General features: G+C 48.3%; 1 protein-coding gene across 1 annotated transcript; it reads left to right on the top strand.

Moving 5' to 3' along the window:
• LOC149365036 (uncharacterized) lies at positions 1–19,133 on the top strand. The gene is made up of 7 exons (XM_089570237.1): positions 1–22; positions 1,991–2,056; positions 4,561–4,694; positions 6,558–6,995; positions 11,172–11,255; positions 12,094–12,279; positions 18,644–19,133. Exons 1-7 carry the CDS (start codon positions 1–3, stop codon positions 18,875–18,877), a joined length of 1,164 nt encoding a protein of 387 aa, XP_089426363.1. The 3' UTR covers positions 18,878–19,133.
• Positions 19,134–20,251: the final 1,118 nt, after the last annotated feature.

Genomic DNA, 20,251 nt, shown 5'->3' with positions numbered 1-20,251 from the left:
ATGGACAGCATTCCGGCATTTGGTACGACCTCTTGAAAGTCTTCGCATAAGCTCAAACCGCTTCAGTTTAGTGTTCAGCATTTTTCTGCTTGATCAAGGACAAAACTTAAAAGCTGCATGGAATCAAAGATTAAGGTCAGTCCCCAGGTAGAGTCGCTGCGTTTCGAGGGATGTCAGATTTATTCACTTGTTTATTGTATGCGCATACAATCGTGCAGTACGAGTTGCAAACAGTGCAGGCAGCGAAGCGCGTTGCAGTTTCGCGGTCGCGCTGTAATCCACCGCGACACTTAATTGCAGCACCGTGGTAGCTTCCGAACTCCTGGACCAATTAGGAGAGCGCATTGACCATAAAAATGTTCCTCAGCGCCTCGCTATTTGCTCAAACACCGCGAGCTGACGACGAAGACTGTAACCGACGCGGAGTCTGCAGAAATGACGCTATTGGACAAATACATAAAGCAACTGCGTCTACAACACCCGCGTAATACTGGCGTTTTCTACCGAGTGCTTCTACCAACGCTAAATAACAATGTAGCTGAGATGAAAACGTCCGTGTCGATACGATAGGTGTGAAAGCCGGAACTTGTCAAAGCTACCGTACGAGACGAGTCCCGTGATATTCTACATGAAAGCAACAGCAGACGACATTTTTTGCGAAAACCTCCCACAGTCGTCCACTGTGCTGCGGGTATCTAATGATCATTTTAATTGCCACTTGCGACAGATGTATTCGAATGATGGCCAAACTCTGAGCTGTAATATGCATTGAACGATGCATTTTTATATCACTGTTAATGGAATACACGCAAGAGACTAGGAAACTAGTGTTCTATTTTAGTGCTATTCAGCGAAAATTTATCTTGAAACGTTAATGCTAAATCGCATAAAATTTTGTTTTGTTTGCGCACATAGAAGCCTACCAACGCCAAATGCCACTTGTACCTACCATGATTCTGCAATCGAAGAGGGAAACGTTTGTACTGGTGCTACATTCCGCGTCACAAAAACTTCGCCTCTGCGTGCTTCGTATATATTCGGCAACGCTGCAAGGAACTACTGAAATGGAGTATACATCCTTGTCTTGCACGTTCGTGCAGTTTACTGTTTGTTTGTTTTGCGGCTAATGGAGTGCCTTGCGAACCTGTTAGTGAGGATCCTGACGACGCTACGTAGCTTTCGGCGCCACTGCACAAGGCGGACCTTTAGCGTCTACTGAACTTTTTGCTCACAGAAATAAGCTACTGACTCACTCTCCTGATCTTTTAGAGAACGTTGGTTACCTCGTTCCATGTCCTTTCCGGCTGACGTATTACTGGTTACTTTCTTTTGTCCATTGATTGCGAAACGGGTACAAGTTGTCGCGGTCTGTCCGGGAATACAGATAGTGCCCTTGATAGAGAAGCTTAGGGCCAATGTTGTGCATGTCTTGTCATCTTGCAAATTCAGAATTTTGGTGACTCGGTGAGTTAGGCGTGTCGAGAATGAGATTCGGCAAGCTTCGTTTGTCTTCGCATGCTGATACCGCGGCCATGAGCTCTATAGCGTCGATAATCGACAGCACATGCAGAATACTCGCGTATTCCTAGCTTTCTGCAAAACATGAGGGTCAAGCGCTACAGCGTGACAACGATAAGCTAAAATGTTTTGCTAAGCGAAATGAGGAATAGCTGCGCGTTAACGTTACGGTGGTCATTGACACAGGTGGAAAACAGAGTGGATTTAGGCGGACCTGAGCTATATCGGTCATGACTTGCTTCATCGCCCTGCGGCTTGAATCGGCGCTAAGCTGCGGCATTTGAAAAACAAAAATTCACTCGACTCTATCGCTTTGGCGATGAGAAGGAGCAGGCTTCGGGCGGAGCTCATTTAGCACTATTTCAAAGGCGCCTTTCTTGCGCGAATAATCTTGACTTTTCCATTGTCGTGCTTTCTCATGTAATTAATGTAAAATCATGCGCCGCACTAAATCTAATGTTTCTCGTTGCAGTTCCCGAAGGCAGCGCCCGAAAGCCACCGCACCGCGTGGTGTCGTTTTCTGGCCAAGATATTGAGAGTAAGTACACGAATAGAGGCCGTATTCTTCTCCTCAGTCATTCTTTCGGCACTTTGGCACTAGTTGGTCCTGCTGTGGATAGAAAAGCCGGCGAATGGCGTTGTTTCTTTCCTTCCACCTAGCTGGTAGCTGTCAGGCCTGACGTCGCAGCTGGTAGCTACCAACGGCAAATGTGCAAAAGACCTAACAGGAAGAAGAATCTTTACTGATTCGCCCCCTTGTTGAGTGAACACTCAAGGGCCGGAATATAACTATTTTCTTCCCTGTTTATTATTGTACTGCATCATTTTCATTAGTGAGCAACCTTTAAATAACACGGTAGCATTTAGTTCTCGGGCGTTATTTGGCCATTGGCATTGCCGCACTCTTAAGGTGGCAGCTACATGTAGCAAATAGCAGAAAATATTGCTTTAGCCTATAGTAGAGCGAGCGTAGTAAACTACTTTTGAAATTTAATATCACAGGATAGCAGTTCTGCAAAGATTCAGGCATTACGGGGAGCGGGATCCGCGAACCATGGTCTCGCCCAACGAGTGACGCTTCCGCAGTCAGCATAAAAAACGCCGGTTCATTCCGAACGAAACCAAACGCTTTCAATGGGGCACAACATGGAACGTAGCGACGGAGCTGAGCATGCGGTCAAGGCTCTCGAGAGCGCAGTGCTATGGCTACAACCGAATGGGTGCTAACACCTGTGCGCGGCAGAACACACTGACACGCGAATGGGACGAAGCGGCACATATAGAGCTAGGAGCGGTGCAAGAAACCAGGTTGTACGCGTAGCAGCCACTCACGCCAAATTTCCGGAGCCCTCCACTACGGCTTCTCTCATAGCCTGAGTCGCCTGGGGACGTTAAACCCCAATAAACCAATAAACCAACCATATTCAGGGATGCAGCTTTCATGTTCTGTCTTCATCCTGGTAAGGTGCCGCACCATTGTCCGTGTACAGGTAGAAGCAACACAGGAGCATGTGGCCGCCTTCGCGAAGCGCTGCGAGAATCGGCGGCAAAGACGTGTGCCCAGTAAGTATGGCCGGTTGCTCTTTGTGCGCATGCGCTTGGTGCCACCCATTTTCATCGGCTCCCGGCGGCAGCGCTTCGCGAAGCGCGGAGGCCACGCGCTCCCGTGTTCCCTTTAATATTACGTACGCCTGTACACATGCCGACAGCTCGTGCTGTCCGCTGATAGCGGGACCGCACCCAGCAGCGCTCCTGACCCGCCGCCCTTATCAAGTCATCGCCGTAGCGACCAATCTAGTAACGTTGGTAGCGATCACATGCCACATCTCGCAAGCAGCAGTTCGCTCATGCGCAGTTGCGCTGTATTTTCACGCACCTAGCTGACAGGAAGAGCGCATGCAGTTTAAATAGCTAAAAAGGTGCCGTAGAGCCCCACAAGGTAAGCTCCTTAATTCTAATCTTCATGTTTTAGATGAACGAAAGAAGCTTCGGGTCCTTGTTTTTTTCACCTCCCACACGATTTGCTTTTTTTACTTTCTCGACGAAAAAGCGGATACTGTAACTCTACGCTATTTTTTCATACAAACGTAGTTTATTTAAATAGAGTGGCTGTTTGGGCGAGTTGGTATATCATGACAAAACTTTTAGCATTTGCAAACGAGGACGAACATGAAGAAGACAACACTTGCGCTAAGTTTCAACTAGTCTTTATTCATTGCGTGCACCGCCTTTTATACACGGTGGGTGCTAGAAAAAGCAGAAATACCAGACCGGTTATCGCTCCGCAAGTCAGAAGCAAAACAACCTGCTTAACGTTGTTTATCGACTTCAAGAAAAGCGAGCTCTTTCTCTGGGAGCGATATAAAAGAAACGCTAACACAACTTTCTTTCAATTTTCTTATGTTTCTGGCTTCATCAATCTCGCTTATAAGTTGCTCTTTGTTCCGGCTTATGACCTTGCATTCTTTAAACACGGGATGACACCGGCCCGCACTGCAAACAGAGTTCGGCAAGGTTTCCTTTACGGTTCTCCAGATTTTTGTTATGTTCCCTGAGTCTCTCATTTACACACTGGCCGGTCTGGCCTACACAGCATTTACCGCATGACAGAGGCAGGGAATACACGACCCCTTCTGCACAGTCCACATGTTTCCTTTCGTGCTTTGTTGTGCACGTTTTTCTCAGCTTTTCGACTAAACAGAATAGCTTTTGCAGAAGAGCGTAATTCAGACTCAAGACTAACCCTACTGGCCTTTGGATTAAACCTTAGCCAGTGAATTTCACAGTTAATCCGCGCAAAGATCACTATAAATACTGGCAAATACCCCTTGGATCACTGGCAAATACCCCTTGCTTTGAGAATGACTGTTTCGCAGACGCTTTCAGATTTCGCGACAACGAAGGCACACTACATGCGAGATGAAAATCTTCCATGCAGCACGTCTCGGTCACTACTTCGGCTGCACGCAAAGGCTACCAGGGCGTCTCAAACAGCACTTTGAACACACACGTGCGTGAACTCGCGCGCGAACTTGCACGCAGAGACGATGACGCCGGATGCCACGCAAGAGGTGGTGACCACGGCGCCCATGTTTGCTATCCCGACCTCGGACCCGGCCCACCTGAGCTTCGGCGACGTGCAGCACCTGCGCATGCTGCACGCGCACGCAGTACAGGTACGCGTGCAAGCGTGCATGGTGTTCATGCACGCATTACACGCACTGATCCTTGTTTCAAGATATGACGTCAGGGCGCACTTGGGTGCCAGTAAGAGCGGAGGATTTTTTAATGCTCTGTTTACGGTGTTTACTGTGTTTACTGTGCTAAACCCTGCGATTAAAAGTACGTACGGCTGAGTACGTCAAGTGTTGCTGTATGGGTTTCACGTGCAACACCGGACTGGCTATTCGGTGAGAGGATGAAATGCGCAACCAAGAAAGCATTACGACGTTCAAACCACGACCTGAGATGGCGATGCCGCAAACGTCCCGTTGCCATCTAGAGCACTGCATAACAAAAAAGTAGCCGAAACTGCGCCGTTCAGAGTATCGGAAAATAATATTGTTTTAATGGTTCTTGCATACATTAGTGTATCCGTACTGTATGCGCTCGTTGTCTACATACTTGTCATAATGCCACGAACACCTTATTTTAAATTGTACATACACGCATTGCTCCCCTAGACGGAAGGTGCAGGTGCACAGATGTAGTTTTCAAGGGAAATTTTGTAAAAGCCGACTTACAGGGAACTGAAGGCAACTGTATCTAATTTTTGTTCTTAGCTAAAATCGATTTTACGGCTCTTTCCGGTTATGTTGAAGTTTATCTCACCGGAAAACCATTTTTTTCTGCCACTCGATTCAAACTCGTGGCGTCAAGACCGAAAAGGAATCCGTGACCATCGTCTGAAAGATAATGGCACCGACGTCGGGCAGCGTCTGTCATAAAATTCGCTGGACGACGGAGTGTGTGACGCCACGAGGCCACATGACGTGACAGAATTTGCAGCTGGTCTGGTCATGTTCCATGGCCGAGCATGGTGGCGGGTTTGGCGTCACTTGGCAGGTGCGCTTGGTTGTGTGCAGACATGCCTAGACAGCTCCGCGCATCAGGTTGGAACTTGTGCCTTTTTCACAAGTTCTATAATACGCCACTCAATGTTTCAGCAATCTTACCACTTCATCGACAGTCAAGCCGCACCAGCCATCCTAAAGCCGTCTATCCGCCCCCAGCACGGACCACAGCCCATCTTCGTTCGTTTTTTGTTCAGACCGCTCGGGACTGGAACAAACTGCCTGTCGACGCTGTGCACCACTCCGACCCACATTCCTTCAAGACTGCCATCGAACCACTCTTCACTTGAACATTATGCCCATCCCTCATGTAATACCCCACACCAAGGGGCATTTGAGGTACTAATAATAAATAAAAATAAAATAAATAAATGAGATCAGAATCAACACCGGGTGTCTCTATCGTAGTGGGAAATCTCCTCGAGCGGCGAGCAGCAGTGACGAAGGTGGAGAAGCAGGCCAAGCGGGTTTCAGACTTTAATGCTATCGCATTCTGAATACTTAATGTAATTTAAGGTCCCCCAATTTTTTTTCTGGTTGATCTATACGACGTGTCATCATCGCGGTCGTCATGTTTAGTGCGTCTACTGCAGAACAAAGGCCCCTTCCATATCCTAACAATTAACTCTTTCCTGTGCCAGCTGCGACCACCCCATCCCCGCAATCTCATCCGCCCGCCCGACTTTCTGCCGCCCCCCAGTAGGCTTGCCGTCTCTGGGAATTCATTTCTTTACCCTAACGGACCATCGGTTATATTCCCTTTGCATTAAATGCTCTGCCCATGAATATTTTTTTTCGATTTCAGCTGAAATGTACTCAACTGTCGTTTCTTACCTAACCCGCTAATAAGGCGTAACAGGGTGGCTTCGCGCACAAGACTGAGGGGAGGGGGGGGGGGGGGGGGGGCAGTGTGAAGAGAGGCTGGCGAGCTCTATACAGCGTCTCGCTCGTCGGCGCTTCGTGCAGGGCCGCGCGTCGTCCCTTTCGGTGGCGCTCATCATCGCGTGCATCTCGAGCATCGCGCTGGCGCTCATCAAGATCACCATCAAGCGGCACGACAACATCAGCTCGGCCGAGTGCGTCTTCTTCGTGGGCACGGGCATCCTGGTGAGCGTGATGCCCACCCTCTCGGACACGCTGCAGCCGTTCGGGCCGGCCTCGGCCCAGAAGCGACTCGGTGTCAGCGCGGTGCTCACCACGCTCGCTTACATCCTCGGCTACATGGCCGTGCAGTTCATGTCTGTGGTCGAGGCCACCGTGGTGGCTGCCATCACACCCATGACCACCTGGTTCACGATGGTGGCCGTGCGCCGCCGGCCCTGCCACTGGGTCCTGGTGCCCGTGCTCGCCTCGTGCGTGATGGCCATCGTGCTGGTGGTCAAGCCGCCGGCGCTCGGCTTCCAGGTGGGAACCAACTAGCGCAGCCGGTCGACTGACTGGTCAGTCGGCGCTTATTATACGGTGGAGGAGAAGGGAATAGATATTTAGCCCTGTGGCTTGGTACCGTTGAACACGTATTGCAATAAACAAAAGTACGAGGTGTGTACTGTGCGAAGATAGAACGTCGTTAAACGCGTCACCGAAGCAACGAATGCACAGCACTCTAACAAGCAACAACATTTGTAGCCGCTATGTATTCAACGGCCGAAAAATAAACGTCTCTTTTGTTCAGCACTTATCTTGTCTATGGCTAGCGTGTAATAGCACGTATTACAAGCACACTCGGGTATTCACTTCATTGACTGAGTAAACACGCAGTGGTATTAGCTATGTGCTGGAGATGTAAAACTCAAGGAGGCGTGGAGGTTCATGGAGAATGCTCTAGGTTTCAGGCCGCTTGGCGTTGAGATTGTGTAGAGCTTCCATGTGTGCGTGTAAGCCCACTAATTCAACAACAAGAAAAAAACAACAACAGACGAAGTAGGATAGCGTTACAACGGTCACACCTCAAAGAAATGCAGATGACGGGTAACGCACAGCTACAACTGGCGTTACTAGTCCGCCATAGGATTTCTTTTGCGCTGTGAAGCTTCAAACAGCGAGATCAAGACACACGGTGCAGCACTATACACAAGATCCAATTTGAATCTAAGTATTTACGAATTTTCTGGCTGCGCATTTCTGTGTACTGATAGCGGCAGACGTTCAACGCTAGTGCTATGTCGAGACGATAGTCGTAGCCGGTGCCAACGTGCGTACGCATTTAATACGATGTACTACGTTGATGAGTTGTTGGCGCTGCTGTTTGACGCTTGGGGAAGTGACGCGGGTTATTTCAACTTGACATTCGATTGAAAGTATACGTGCCCTACAGTTAAACTCATATTGATCGTATCACTAACACGCGCCCGAAGAAAAGCCGATCGTTCAGCTGGGACTGATTCCGTGAAATTTTGGCAGCTTGAAATGTAAAGGCTGGCCTCCTTTTACGCGCGCGAAGACACCTTTCGACACAGACTAAATTAAGAAAATACATAAGGAAAATGGCCCGCGGGGGCAGTGCAAGCGGCCAGCGCGGTTTGGAGCGGAGGACCGAAAGTTTAACATAAAAGACGGAGTTCGTAATTTATTCACGACACTCAACTGATCCAAACAGGCTAGCTTTAACACATGAAAACATTCTGCGCTTAGATTTATGGTTCAGATTTCAATCCATTGATATCTAAGATCTGGTCGGAGGATGTAACAGCGCGTAATGAATCTATACTGTGAAGCACAGAAACATACTATCACGATTGGCACGTGACGCCAATCATTTATACTTATACCGCGTACATTGCTACGGAACAGCGCGAATCGACGACAGACAAGAAAGGAGAGGGCACACAATCAAAGCGCTGGGTGTTTAAAATGAGACTTTCCTGGTTAAAGAAAAAAGAAAGAAATGATTGGAGTATACAAGAAAGCTGTTTTTGCACGCAGCCCTTCCCTGGAGTGATGTTGCTGTTGCGTGAGGCGTTTCTTTCATTTTGATAGCCGCAAGCGAAAGAGAAAAACAGCTAACAGCTTCTCCGATCGCTCTACACCGTTAGCACAAGAAACGCCATACAAACAGGTGCGTCGTGCCTGGAGTAGTTTAGCACCGATCGATACTGCCTTGCATGTGCAATTACAACGACTGAGTATAAACTTTAGAAGCGATTATCTACGAACACGTGCATTGCGAGTATTCTACCAAATGGAGTTATCTAGGGATGCTTGGTTTGGTTTATTGGGGTTTAACGTCCCAAAGCGACTCAGGCTATGAGGGACGCCGTAGTGGAGGGCTCCGGAAATTTCGACCACCTGGGGTTCTTTAACATGCACTGACATCACACATTACACGGGCCTCTAGAATTTCGCCTCCATCGAAATTCCGCCGCCGCGGCCGGTATCAAACGCGCGTGTTTCGGGCCAGCAGTCGAGCGCCATAACCACTGAGCCACCGCGGCGGGTTATCTAGGGATGCGGCCGCCTCTGAGTTGGCAGTATAACCATGCTCACAGCTGCAGTGGATAAAAAGCTTATTATTTGATTTTAGTCAATTATGAGGTTGACGACGATTTTCATTTCGCTTTGTGTCCGCCTGGTTACACAACCTGCTTGCGTCGCAGCTTTCGTTTACTGATCATTGTTTGCTTTAAAAAATCCTAACAGCCCAATTTTTAACACCCCGTATGAATCAAAGCTAGGAATATTTCACGTTCACACAATCGCGTTTGCGCGCTACTTGTAAGACATGCTCCAGCGTAAAGGATTACTCTCAGAGTAACACCAGCTGAAATGACGTCATTCCACGGTCTCCGTCCTTACAAAAAAAGTTTTAGACAGTCTATAGAGCGTCTATAGACTTCTGTCTATAAAGTCTACACACGGTCTATAGGCAAATGCCATAGACAATCTATAGACCATCTATAGATTTATGGCCATATACTTTTAGTAGACTTTTGTCTATAGACTGTCTAGACTGTGTATAGACTATGAATAGACAAAAAGCAATATCTATAGGAAGTCAATAGAGTCAATAAGAAGTCTATAGACTGTCTATAGACCATTTTTATAAGGGCGGCGCGACCGAGTAAAGTGCGTTTGCTCTTCGGCTCCACATAAACAATGCCAGTTTTCCCTCTCTTGGTGAGCGCATCCGTCTTGGAATTCGAATAATGGGTATTTTCCATGAATCGCTAAATCCATGCTGTAATGAACTGCTTCGATCCACACCGACCCGTTCGTTTAGCGAGTGTGGTTGTGTTAAGTTTCATGATTCCTTGTGTTTGAGAAAGCAGCGTTTCCGAGGTGGTAGTTCCTCTCACCTATATCCATAGCGGCCTCCAGTCAATCAATATTCGTTGGTACTCTTTTGCACGAAGCGGGCGGTCACCATCCTCACCTTCGTGTAGCCCGTTGTATGCATAGAAAGCGTTGTCGTCGGACTAGTAGAGATTATTCTTTCTGTTTCATCGCTTAGAACACTTTTTTTGTTAGTTAGTATTTCGTACTCAATTTTTCCTTTGTTGTTGCCCCGAAATCTGGAAATATCTGCATATTAACCCAGTGTATTTATTCATTTATAATAAAGTGTACCACAGGGCAGTACGGCATTACCATGAGGGGTGGAGAGGGGGAGATTGTACAAGGCATAGTATAGATGCAGGTGGTTGACCGAACAATCTGAATACGCCAAGGTCAATCAATTCAACATATGCACAAATGAATGGCCCGATATGACAGTAGCAATAGCACCATGTAGTCAGTTCCATACCCTGATAGTTGGAAGAAGAAATGAAATTTTGAAGAAATTTGTTCCGCAGTGTTTCGTTGACCTTGCTTATAGGTATCCAGGCGTGATGAAATGCATTCTACCGACGCTGGCTCAAGGGCAGGAATAGCTTCTTGTCTTGCAAAGAAAAATTATTCGTCTCATCGTAAACTTAGAACCAACGTCAAATATTCAACCCATAATAACATCACTTAATGTGATCCGTGTGGATAATATTTATGAACATTGCTTGGTACAATTAACTTATTTCGGTTCGGCAGGTATGGATAATTTCTTGGTAAAACTCTTAAACACCGCACTGCAATAGTAAACACTAGATGCACTGACACATGGTCCCTACCACATTTTAGAACAGACTACAAATTACAATCCTTGACTCATAATCTTCCCGTTTTTCTCAACAAATATAAAGACACTGTTGGTTTTAGTCCTAAGCAATTGAGAACCCACTTCGTGCAAATATAATCTATTCATACACGTGTTCTTACTTTAAATATTATACTCACATTTACAAACTTTCTGCCTTGCTGAGCTTTTTCCATTGATTTTATTATTGATCAATTTTTGTTTTGTTTTCATCTTGTGCTACAGTGACGTATGCATTGTATAACACTTTTTAATGAACTTCTGGAATTTTCTGTTCGCTCCTGCTATGTTGTGTACTGGTTTCCTGGGCGTTTGTCAAGCTGTTTGTACAGCTTTTAGCCCAGGTGACCATCCACTTGTTGGAAAATAAATTTGATTTGATTTGATTTGAAGTTTTTGCGTTGTCTTGCCTCGCTGGACCATTATTCATTGGTTTCCACCTCGACTCCTTTCAGAACACGCTTCACCGCGAAATGATCATCGGCGGTTCGTGCGGCGTCGTGTCCACGCTACTCGTAGGCGTCGAGAACGCCTTCAAGGTGAGCCTATACACGCGAGAATTTGTTGCTGCGAAAAACGCGCTTTTTGTGCTTCACAAAAGCTGAAACTAAGCACACAAACTGCGGCGAGCTTATGTGATTCAGATACAGTGCCGCTGAATGAAAGTCATACGCGCGTCTCAAGCCCTGCGTTGATGGTGAATATTGTGATTCGGTAAGTGTCCTAAATGGGTGCGCCCTGTGCTTTTGTCTACAGTGAATCGGCTACTCTGATATGAACCTTTTTTTATTTGTAGGTATGACATGGGCGGTGCGGGTTAAGCTGCACGTACTCACCCCGTCAAAAGTCTTCACGCACAAGGGCTAGGTTTTGAGCCGTGTAGGGGAATATTCAGGGCACCCGTAAAACTAAACTTCAGGCCCTTCAGTCTTTAAGAGTGCCTTGAATGCTATCCCACGCGTTTTAGAAGCATACCATGAGGAGCGAAGGCTTTTGACCAAGACTGTACGTTGACTCCGAGACACTAAAGTTATTCAGCGTGCACTGACACGGGCGGTTTTTGCACATCGCCCCGATCGATAAGCGGCCGCTATGACCGGGATTCGATCCCTCGACCTCAACTTCAACAGCCGATTAACGACAGCATTCGCAATGCTTATGGATATAGGCAAACAACAAAAAATCGAGTACATATTTGTTTCCGTTCGATCATTCTTGCATGTCTGCTTCTCGATGCTGATCAATGGACGCTGTCCTTTTTTGGTAATGAACGACTGGATAAACATTCGCGGTATGAGGGCAATGACTTGGAAGTGGCATCTACTTTAGCGCGGCGGTTTTGTCACCAGACACTTACTGTGGCGTTACCGTGGCCAGGTGAACATGCCTGGCGTGACGCGTGTCGTGGTGCTGTTCCATTTGTCCTGCGTGATGATGGTGGTCTCCTTTGTGGCTGGATCACTGGCGGGCACCTTCAACATCGTCCGCAGCGGCCCGGAGGTCTCCGAACTGCTGTTCGTCGTCTATCTGTCCTACGTGTCCCACATCTCACTCGCCAGACAGGTGAGGCGCCCAGCGCAGATTCTGCGCCGACGGCAACCGGTTCCTGGCGTCTGGTTGCCGATGGCCAGAGAGACCCCGAACGCCAATCACTGAATTTTCTCCGATAAACTTCTGCCCGAGAGGGGCAGTAGGTTGAGATTTAATTCTTGCCTTTCGAGGACATACATCACAGGCGACAAAGCGTATATTAACCGACACCTGACAATGACTCTGCAAATGTCAAGGACACTTGCTTTAAACTAATGTAGAAGAACTTCTTCGAACTTCTTAGAAGAATTGCCTTCAACTGGACGCTAAAAGACGGCAAGTTTAATTTCCTGACAATTTAACTCTTCTTATAAGTCTTGAAAAATTTTTCTGACCAACTATATCTGCGCTCCTTAAGATACACAGTTAAAAGAAGTCGGATGCAACTGTAGCATGCGGTGAAGCTCTGACAACATTCAATACCACCGCACAGAATTCTACTACAAAAAAGTAGTCGGTTGCTAAAACTTTTCTTTTTACCTAGACAAGAAGGCAGTGGCAAGAAAAAAAATTTTGCTCTAGGAATATTGATACCTGGCCTATTTAATACAGTCAAACATTAAAAACTGATTTTGTTCACTGTTCTGACTGGCCAGAGAAGAAATACAGGACGCTGCGGACCGTGGCCCAGTTGTACGAAGTGCTGTTTTTTTTAGATTGTATCCTACTATAGGCAAATTAGTGCAATCATGGTGGCAAATTAGTGCGCCTTTCCTGATGTGACGACTTAAGGACGCGTCTTTAGAATAGACACAAAAACCCGACGTTGCCTGCGTTCGATAACCCCCTCCGAACAACTTGGGTTAGGAAAGCCAAACATTGCGACAGCAGTGTACTTGTGTGGGTGGACCATTCCGCAGAGCGGATCTGTTTTCTTCTGTCCGCAGCGGCGTTTCATGGTTGCTTTCTTGCTTTTCTTGTGAAGCCTTGTCCCGCGGGATGCCTTCCACCCAAACTCGCAGAACAGTGTGAAGAGCCCGAGCATAAGTCCAAATGTCCACACCACAAGAAGTCCGTACAGGTCCTTGAGCTGAAGAGCATGGTAGCAGCCGTGGTGACGGCGGCAAGTAGCTCCCTCCTGGAACTTTGTTCTAATGGCGTTCTGTACCCGCGTTAGCTTCAAGGCTAGCGTCGACACTCCGGTTTCTGTGAGCCTTCGGGACAACTGGGCGAAGGCTCCCATGTAGGGCGACGCCTTGGGAGCAATCAGGACTACATGAACTAAGAAGAAGTCCTCTTCGGCCCTTACTACACCCTTGAATGCATTGCCTGCGTGAAAGCGAGCTTCTTCCCGGTTTGTAACGAAGACGTGCGTGCCTTTGTTAACTTTTTTGAGACAGCACGTGGTAGTCTGGCAACTGCTCTCACGCAGGTTCTCTTCAAAGTGCTCTATGAGCACGCGGGAGTGTTTCAGCAGGTGGGCGGACAAGATATCGCGGAAATAGCGGTTGTTCCTGATGCACAGCTTGACGCTGTTTCGCTCAAGAGCGTGAGACAGCTGCTCCAACGTCGTGATCGGGCGAGCTTTTGGCGGGAAGTTCGTGTATGACGTGAGTACACCGATGAATCCCGCCGAGATGATGACAGCGAATATGAACCAGAACGCGACGAGAATCCTCGCGCTGCTGTGCCTCGACAGTCGTACGTTCGGAGCGTGGTTGACGAGCGCAGAGGACAAGTAGAAGAACAAGTCAATGGATTCCTCCGAAATGTCACGAGCCTTGTCGACCGCTGTAGCCGAGTGCGTGGTCATTATCGTCACGAGGAGGAGGAGATATACACCTAGAGAGGCCCATACGGCTGCCCACAGAGCTCGGCTGAACGGCCTACCAATGATGGTCAAGTCGGTGATCGCCATCGGCAGCGGAGAGAGGAATGTCAAGGAGTCGTAGCGGGCGGCTCCGGCGATACCGAGGCCGTACCAGATTGCTTCTGTCAGGTATATTTCGAAGGTCCCCAAATCCTTCTGCTTCTTTTGAACTGCGCCGACAGCGCCAGTGAAAAGGAAGTTTTCGTTGATGCGTCCGAACTTTCTGAAGTGGCCTGTTGTAGATACTGTAGCACTGCTCATGCGAATAATGCTCTCTGCGATGGTCGTTTGCGGTTCTAGGCGTGTATTCCTGAAGTCTTTGACGGTTTCCACGCTGTTCTCGTTGACGATTCTAAGAATGGTTAGGTTCACGAGGGACCTTTGCTCGAAAGCCTTGTCCCCGGGACCAGAGAAACGACGTACTCCGTGGGAACAATTGGAGTAGGTGTCTAATGCGACGTAAGATGAAGAGGCTGCCACAAAAACACCATAGCAGCCGACGCTTTGAAGGGTCTTCGTCATGTATGACTCCGTCGGGACTTCTCTCGCCAGGAATATCCAGCGCACATGTAGAAAAGGCATCTCGTAGCTGTGGACTAAGGCCAGCAGGTGTCCGAAGGACGGTTCCCAACACGCGACGAGAAAGTCTACCTTATGGCCTTGTAAGGTGTTAACGTTTTGTAGGAGCCGCTGTATTCCGGATGAATTCCAGATCGAAAATGGGACAGGAATCTGCCTGATTACCTCGTGCGGGGAATGCTGACAGTTGTGAATGACGTTGACTCTATGATCCTTCTCAATCACTCCGCTTAAATCTTCCAAAACCCTGTATTTCCAAGAGCTGCAGACAAGCGTCATCAAGGCGCAAAATATCATCACCAAGAGCGGAAGGCTTCTAGTATGCATCCTCGCGCGCTGCCTTGTGCTGAGGTGGTCTGCCATCGTTTATACGCGTTCCCGGAAGAAAACTTTCAACACAAGCGCCGTTGCTATGGCGATGAAGACTTATGTAAACACGAGGAAAACTGAGGCCCGGGCAGAACGGGCTCTGTGTGGTCGGCCATTGTTGTAGCAGGAAGGTGCATTACGGGCTTCCGTCTTGCCCCCTTTCTTTTGGCGCCATTATTCCCGCGTTCTTTTGAGTGCTGCTGAAGTGCGTGCTAGATTTTTGATAGGCGACAAATGTCTCGCTCAGGCCTGCAGTGATGAATCATGACGGATGGGCGGTGCTTGTAATGTCGATGCTTGAAGCTTAGTACGCGAGGCTGTTTGCGTTCGATACGCATGCCTTAGCCTTGTGCGAATGGCGGGTTACTGCTGTATTTTAAGAGGAACTTTTTGCACGAGGTTTTTTCGAATTATAACAGCACCGCGAAGAAACGACGTTTACAACAAATCATGCGCACACAAGGACGAATGCTGCTCCGCTGCAGTGTCTAGCTGCCTGTCGGCCGTCCGTCCGAGTGTACTACGTGTTCTTTCCTCTTAATAACCTGCTTTGCGCAGCAGATACGCATGAAAAATACCTCGTTGGGTTTGTCGGTGGGTGTTTGAGCGGCACCACTGGCTTTCTGACAAGTGCGACATGACACCATGGCCATTTGTCGTCTTGAATATGTTGGAAGTGGCCGTATAGCGCTACGAAATGCGTGGTATAGAGCAGTGTAGTGGTCTGGGACGATTAATAAGAAATGAGGCTAAAATCTATTTCGCACGGTATAGCCCTGGCACTAACATAATGTGTGTATAGCATGAAACAGCGACTGATTTGGGGATCATTCGGAAGCAGAAGAAATTGGATGTGTACAAAGGCGTAATTGACGCTGTAACTTTCAATTAAACTTTGCTGCCGTTGGGAAGCGCTTAACGCGGCGGCGTTATGCTGTGGTCGCATTTTTTTTTTAAAGAATGGATGGTATTAATTTGCATCATGTGATACAGGACATAAGCAGAGTACTCTTGGACACCTTAGCCGCTGGCTAGTCTTTTTGTCTGGGTGAGAAATATAATCAAAAGTCAAACGTCCTAAATAACAGATGCGCATTGTCAACGAGGGAGCTGCTACGATGAACCGCTCTAACGTAGCTTTCTGGGACACACGATGCAGCTAGATCGCTACCCTTTCACCGCTATAGTAAGCGTTCGGGATGAAACAGTCGCACGCGCTCTAAAATGATGCATGCAAATTAAATATTTTTTTAATTTAACAAATAATCAAAGCTGTTCGGTGGTAGTTTGGCCCCATAAACAAATTTCGCAGCCCGTACGATGTTGTACCAATTCAATGTTTTTCACTCTACCAGCTTGTCGCAGTCACAGCGGAAATGGTAAGGCGCCGACCTCGTAGTTGTGGGGCCCCCGCTTTGATTACGGCGGCCTTCTCAGTGAGGCACGCCTTCTTTTGTGCCGGCCGATCGTGGGCTTATGCCTGTTCTAAATAGTGGAGGCAATCCCCACCGCGATTACCTACTGTCTACTTCAGAATGGTAGTAAAGACACGTCGTGTTAAAAAAAGTGAAGAGTACGCGTTCTGGAGGGCTTCGTCAAATGTTTCCAAATATCTGGTGAATAACGGCATTTGTCTGTTTGGCGCCAGCTTTTTTACTGGCTCAAGCTTTGTGGTCTTGCAAGACAAGTGGTCTTAATCCTTTAAGAACTTTTGTTCAATTGTAACATTGGGTCTTGCTGATGACAAAATGTTACCTTTAATGTAACCTGCGGCGACAGCGTTTTGTTTACATCTTCGTCAGATAGGAAGAAAGAACAACGTGAAAAGATTTACGCTCTTGGGGTTACTATAATAGTGATTCTCAGAACTATGGGCTTTTCTACGTCGAGGGCCTTCACATTTTCTCTATGTATCTCCACTGCATTGAGGGCATGGAACCGAAGCTATTCTCAAGTAATGCGTGTGATGGGATAAAGTGAGTAATCAAAAAGCTAAAAACTCTGAAAGAACCTACCACTTGCACACACGCATAAACGTAAACAGAAAGCAGAATAATTCAGTATTAACTCGAGGAGCCTTTATTCGAAACTACACGGCGGAACTGGAACGTCGCTTGCATTTCTGCCATGTCCACATGAGCCTTATTTCCTGTCTCCGCAGTGTAGCCAGAATGGTCCAAGGTAGATTCCACGTGACGCTTCTTCACACCCGATCTGAACTCTTCGGCAAACAATTATCTTTATAGACGTTTCCAACATGGGCGCTGTCATATTGTTCGATTGTCTGCTGTGTACACCTGGCGGTACAGCTTCCAGTGAGCTAGAATGCAGCGCCCAAGGACCTCCTGGCAGCGAAGTCGTCCAGCGAGCAATGAGGAGATCACAGAAGAGCACCGTGGAGGAGTGCATTGAGGAGAGTTGCAATCTGGGTCAGTTGGTACATAGTTTTGAATAAATAAACCAGTCAGAACACGAAGGACAGAGAAGAGACGAGGCACACACAGCGACTGAAACTAACAATAGTGCTTTACTGAAACAAATCCGTCTCCCAGGAAATCCAGCCGAGAATGCGTTGCACAACAACCACGACAACATAAACAACGATGGTTGGGAGATAACCAAGGCGCTAGCGCCAGTGCGAAAAGAAACTTAATTCCTTCTGCATCAGAGAGATAGACGTCGTGCTGATGCAGTTATCCCTTTGCATGCTGATGTGATAAGCTTCGAGAATTTCGCGCTACACCTTGCCCCTGCCTCTGCCAAGAAGACTAACTTTGGAAAAGAGTGGTAGCAGTCCATATTCCCGGCATTGACGAGGCAGGTTTGCTCCGTCAGTGGGGTTCAAAGAGAGCACCACAACTCCTTGAACCCTACTGAGGGTGCAAACCTGCCTTACCATTGCCGAGAATGCGGCTGTTACTCGCTGTTTTCCAATGTCAGTCTTCTTGTTCAAGGCAAGGGCAAGGTAGAGCGAGAAATTCTCGAAGCTATCACATCAGCATGCAACGGGATAACTGCATCAGCATGATGTCTATCTCCTTGATGCAGAAGAAACTAAGTTTCCTTTCGCACCGGCCCTGGCGCTTTGTGTTCCCAACAATCGTTGTTTATGATGCCTTCGGTGATTATGCTGCGCATGCTCGGCTGGATTTCCAGGGAGACGGATTGTTTGAATAAAGCGCAGTTGTTAGTTCCAGTCGCTGGACGTGCGTCGTCTCTTCTCTGTCCTTCGTGCTTTGACTGGCTTATTTATTCAAGAGATGACCAGGTTAGAGAGGTCTTCAATGCAGTTGCGCAGCCCCTAGATACACTGCTACTCTGCTGCTACATTTACCCGTTTGTTGACCCTCTGCTTATCCTTTTCCTGCCTCGTTCACGTGGTCTGGCAATGCCAGGCCAGTCCCACTCATTATTCTTGGGGGATAGTGGCTTAGCTCATGTGTCACCCCATAGACTTTCACTGGCCGGCCGACCGGACAGACAGGGCGGCCGCCGCCAAAGGGACCCTGACTAAGGGCTCCACCCGGGTAGCTTATCTTTATTTTGAGATAACGGGACAACGGCCGTCGGGCGGCGCAGGTTCGTCGCGAGCACACGTGGGTGATCCTCCTGGTGCGCATCGTGGCCAATATCGTGTGCGCCATGGTGCTGGAGAGCGCCTTCGTGGACCCGGACCTGCTGGACTCGGCGCAGATCCTCGCCGCGGCCATGGTGGTGTTCGCCGGGGCGCTAACCACGCTGCACCTGCTTGTCGAAGGCCAAGAAAATTCCCGCGTCGTGTCCTCCCACCGATTCCTGCAACTCTTCACCTAGCTCCCAAGGCGTCGTTCCTTTCTGGGTCACATGATTGCTTCTTCGAGTTCCGCCGTCTCTATAGCTTTTTCCGAACAGCCTTTTACGTGTTGATAAACACGACCAATTTCTTTGTTTGGAATGTTACTGTTTTGCCTGTTTCTTCCTTGCTGTCTTGTTTCGGGTTTTTTCTAGTCCCTCTTGGCGTACGGTGACTAAGACTGTGGCTGAGTTTGGTGGCCAAAATCACGCACACGTTGGGTGACCACACCACCGCTTCGCCGATCTGCAGCCTCAAAGTATGCTCTTGAACCATCGATGCGGACCTAGAATGCAAAAGAGCTTTTTAATGCGTTGTCATTACTACTGTCATGTTCGCAGTATCTGTCCGGTAGTGTCAGTTTGAGGCTGCGGTGTATAGTGTATAGAGGAGAGTAGAAGAGAGCACAGTGCGGTCGTTCAGAATTGTCGCTAGTTACCACGTGGAGAGAAGGAGCCGCGGTGGCCAGTCTCAGACGTGGAGAGGGTGGGAGGACACACACGCTCTGTAACACATCTGGGGTGGGTGCCTGATCTTTCAGTTCTGCTTCACTCTTTGAACCGGTCAGGCCTACAATAACCTCCCTTCGTCTCCGAGGCCGTTGTCTTGTGTCAATGGACGATGCCAATTTAAACTGGCACCGACAGGGAGGGGACTAGTGATGGATTCTGCTCCTTCGGACGTTGATGCAGAAGCCCGCCGAGCAGGACGAGTTCAGCTTCAGCAGTTTAGGCCCGTTTCACATGCTGCGACTAGAACCAAAATAGTCGGCGCAGTCTTTGATGACACAGTGCGATTTTCGGACAGTGCTTTCACATGCAACGCGTACCCAGAGAATGCGGTCCGAGCAACACGCAGAGTTGCTTGATGTTTGTATAGGCAACGCATGATTAAACGCGAGTGACGTGACACAGAATGGGTTGATGTTATAATGCGTGCTTTTAAATGCAAGGCAATATTTCGTATGCTGCGATTAAATGAACAGTTTTGCTTCCATCGCGGCAAATCCTTTTATGTGACCTCACGTCGCACGACACAGCGCTCCCATGCTCAACCACAGAGCGGGCACACCGACGCCTTATACATACTGTCGCAGACCGACGGAAGTCACAGCGTTGGCGGACTAAAATCACCGGATGCGAAGCGGGCTTTAGAAGGGAGCGGCTGTGGCTTGCTGCGGATCCCGCCAGTCAACTCAGCAGGGACGTCACTGCGGTGGCAAAAGCGTCAGAAATGGCAAGCGGAGAGTGAAGACGATCGACAGGCAGCGTCGTCTGGCAGCTGAAGCCGAGTATTGGAGATTCAAACGACCCGTGGACTCTAATGGTAACGCATACGCCGCTGCAAGGATCCCG

Source organism: Amblyomma mixtum, chromosome 2 (genome assembly GCF_055824585.1).
Source record: "Amblyomma mixtum isolate Tamu chromosome 2, ASM5582458v1, whole genome shotgun sequence".
NCBI lineage: Eukaryota > Metazoa > Arthropoda > Arachnida > Ixodida > Ixodidae > Amblyomma > Amblyomma mixtum.
This window is presented reverse-complemented; position numbering and strand designations above follow the sequence as displayed.

What these genes read in the sequence shown, in the direction of transcription:
- LOC149365036 (XM_089570237.1), top strand. Translation starts at nt 1, where the DNA reads ATGGACAGCATTCCGGCATTTG. An exon ending in CGCCGGCGCTCGGCTTCCAG is followed by an intron (nt 6,996 to 11,171) that starts GTGGGAACCAAC and finishes GACTCCTTTCAG; the next exon opens with AACACGCTTCACCGCGAAAT. An exon ending in ACATCTCACTCGCCAGACAG is followed by an intron (nt 12,280 to 18,643) that starts GTGAGGCGCCCA and finishes CGGGCGGCGCAG; the next exon opens with GTTCGTCGCGAGCACACGTG.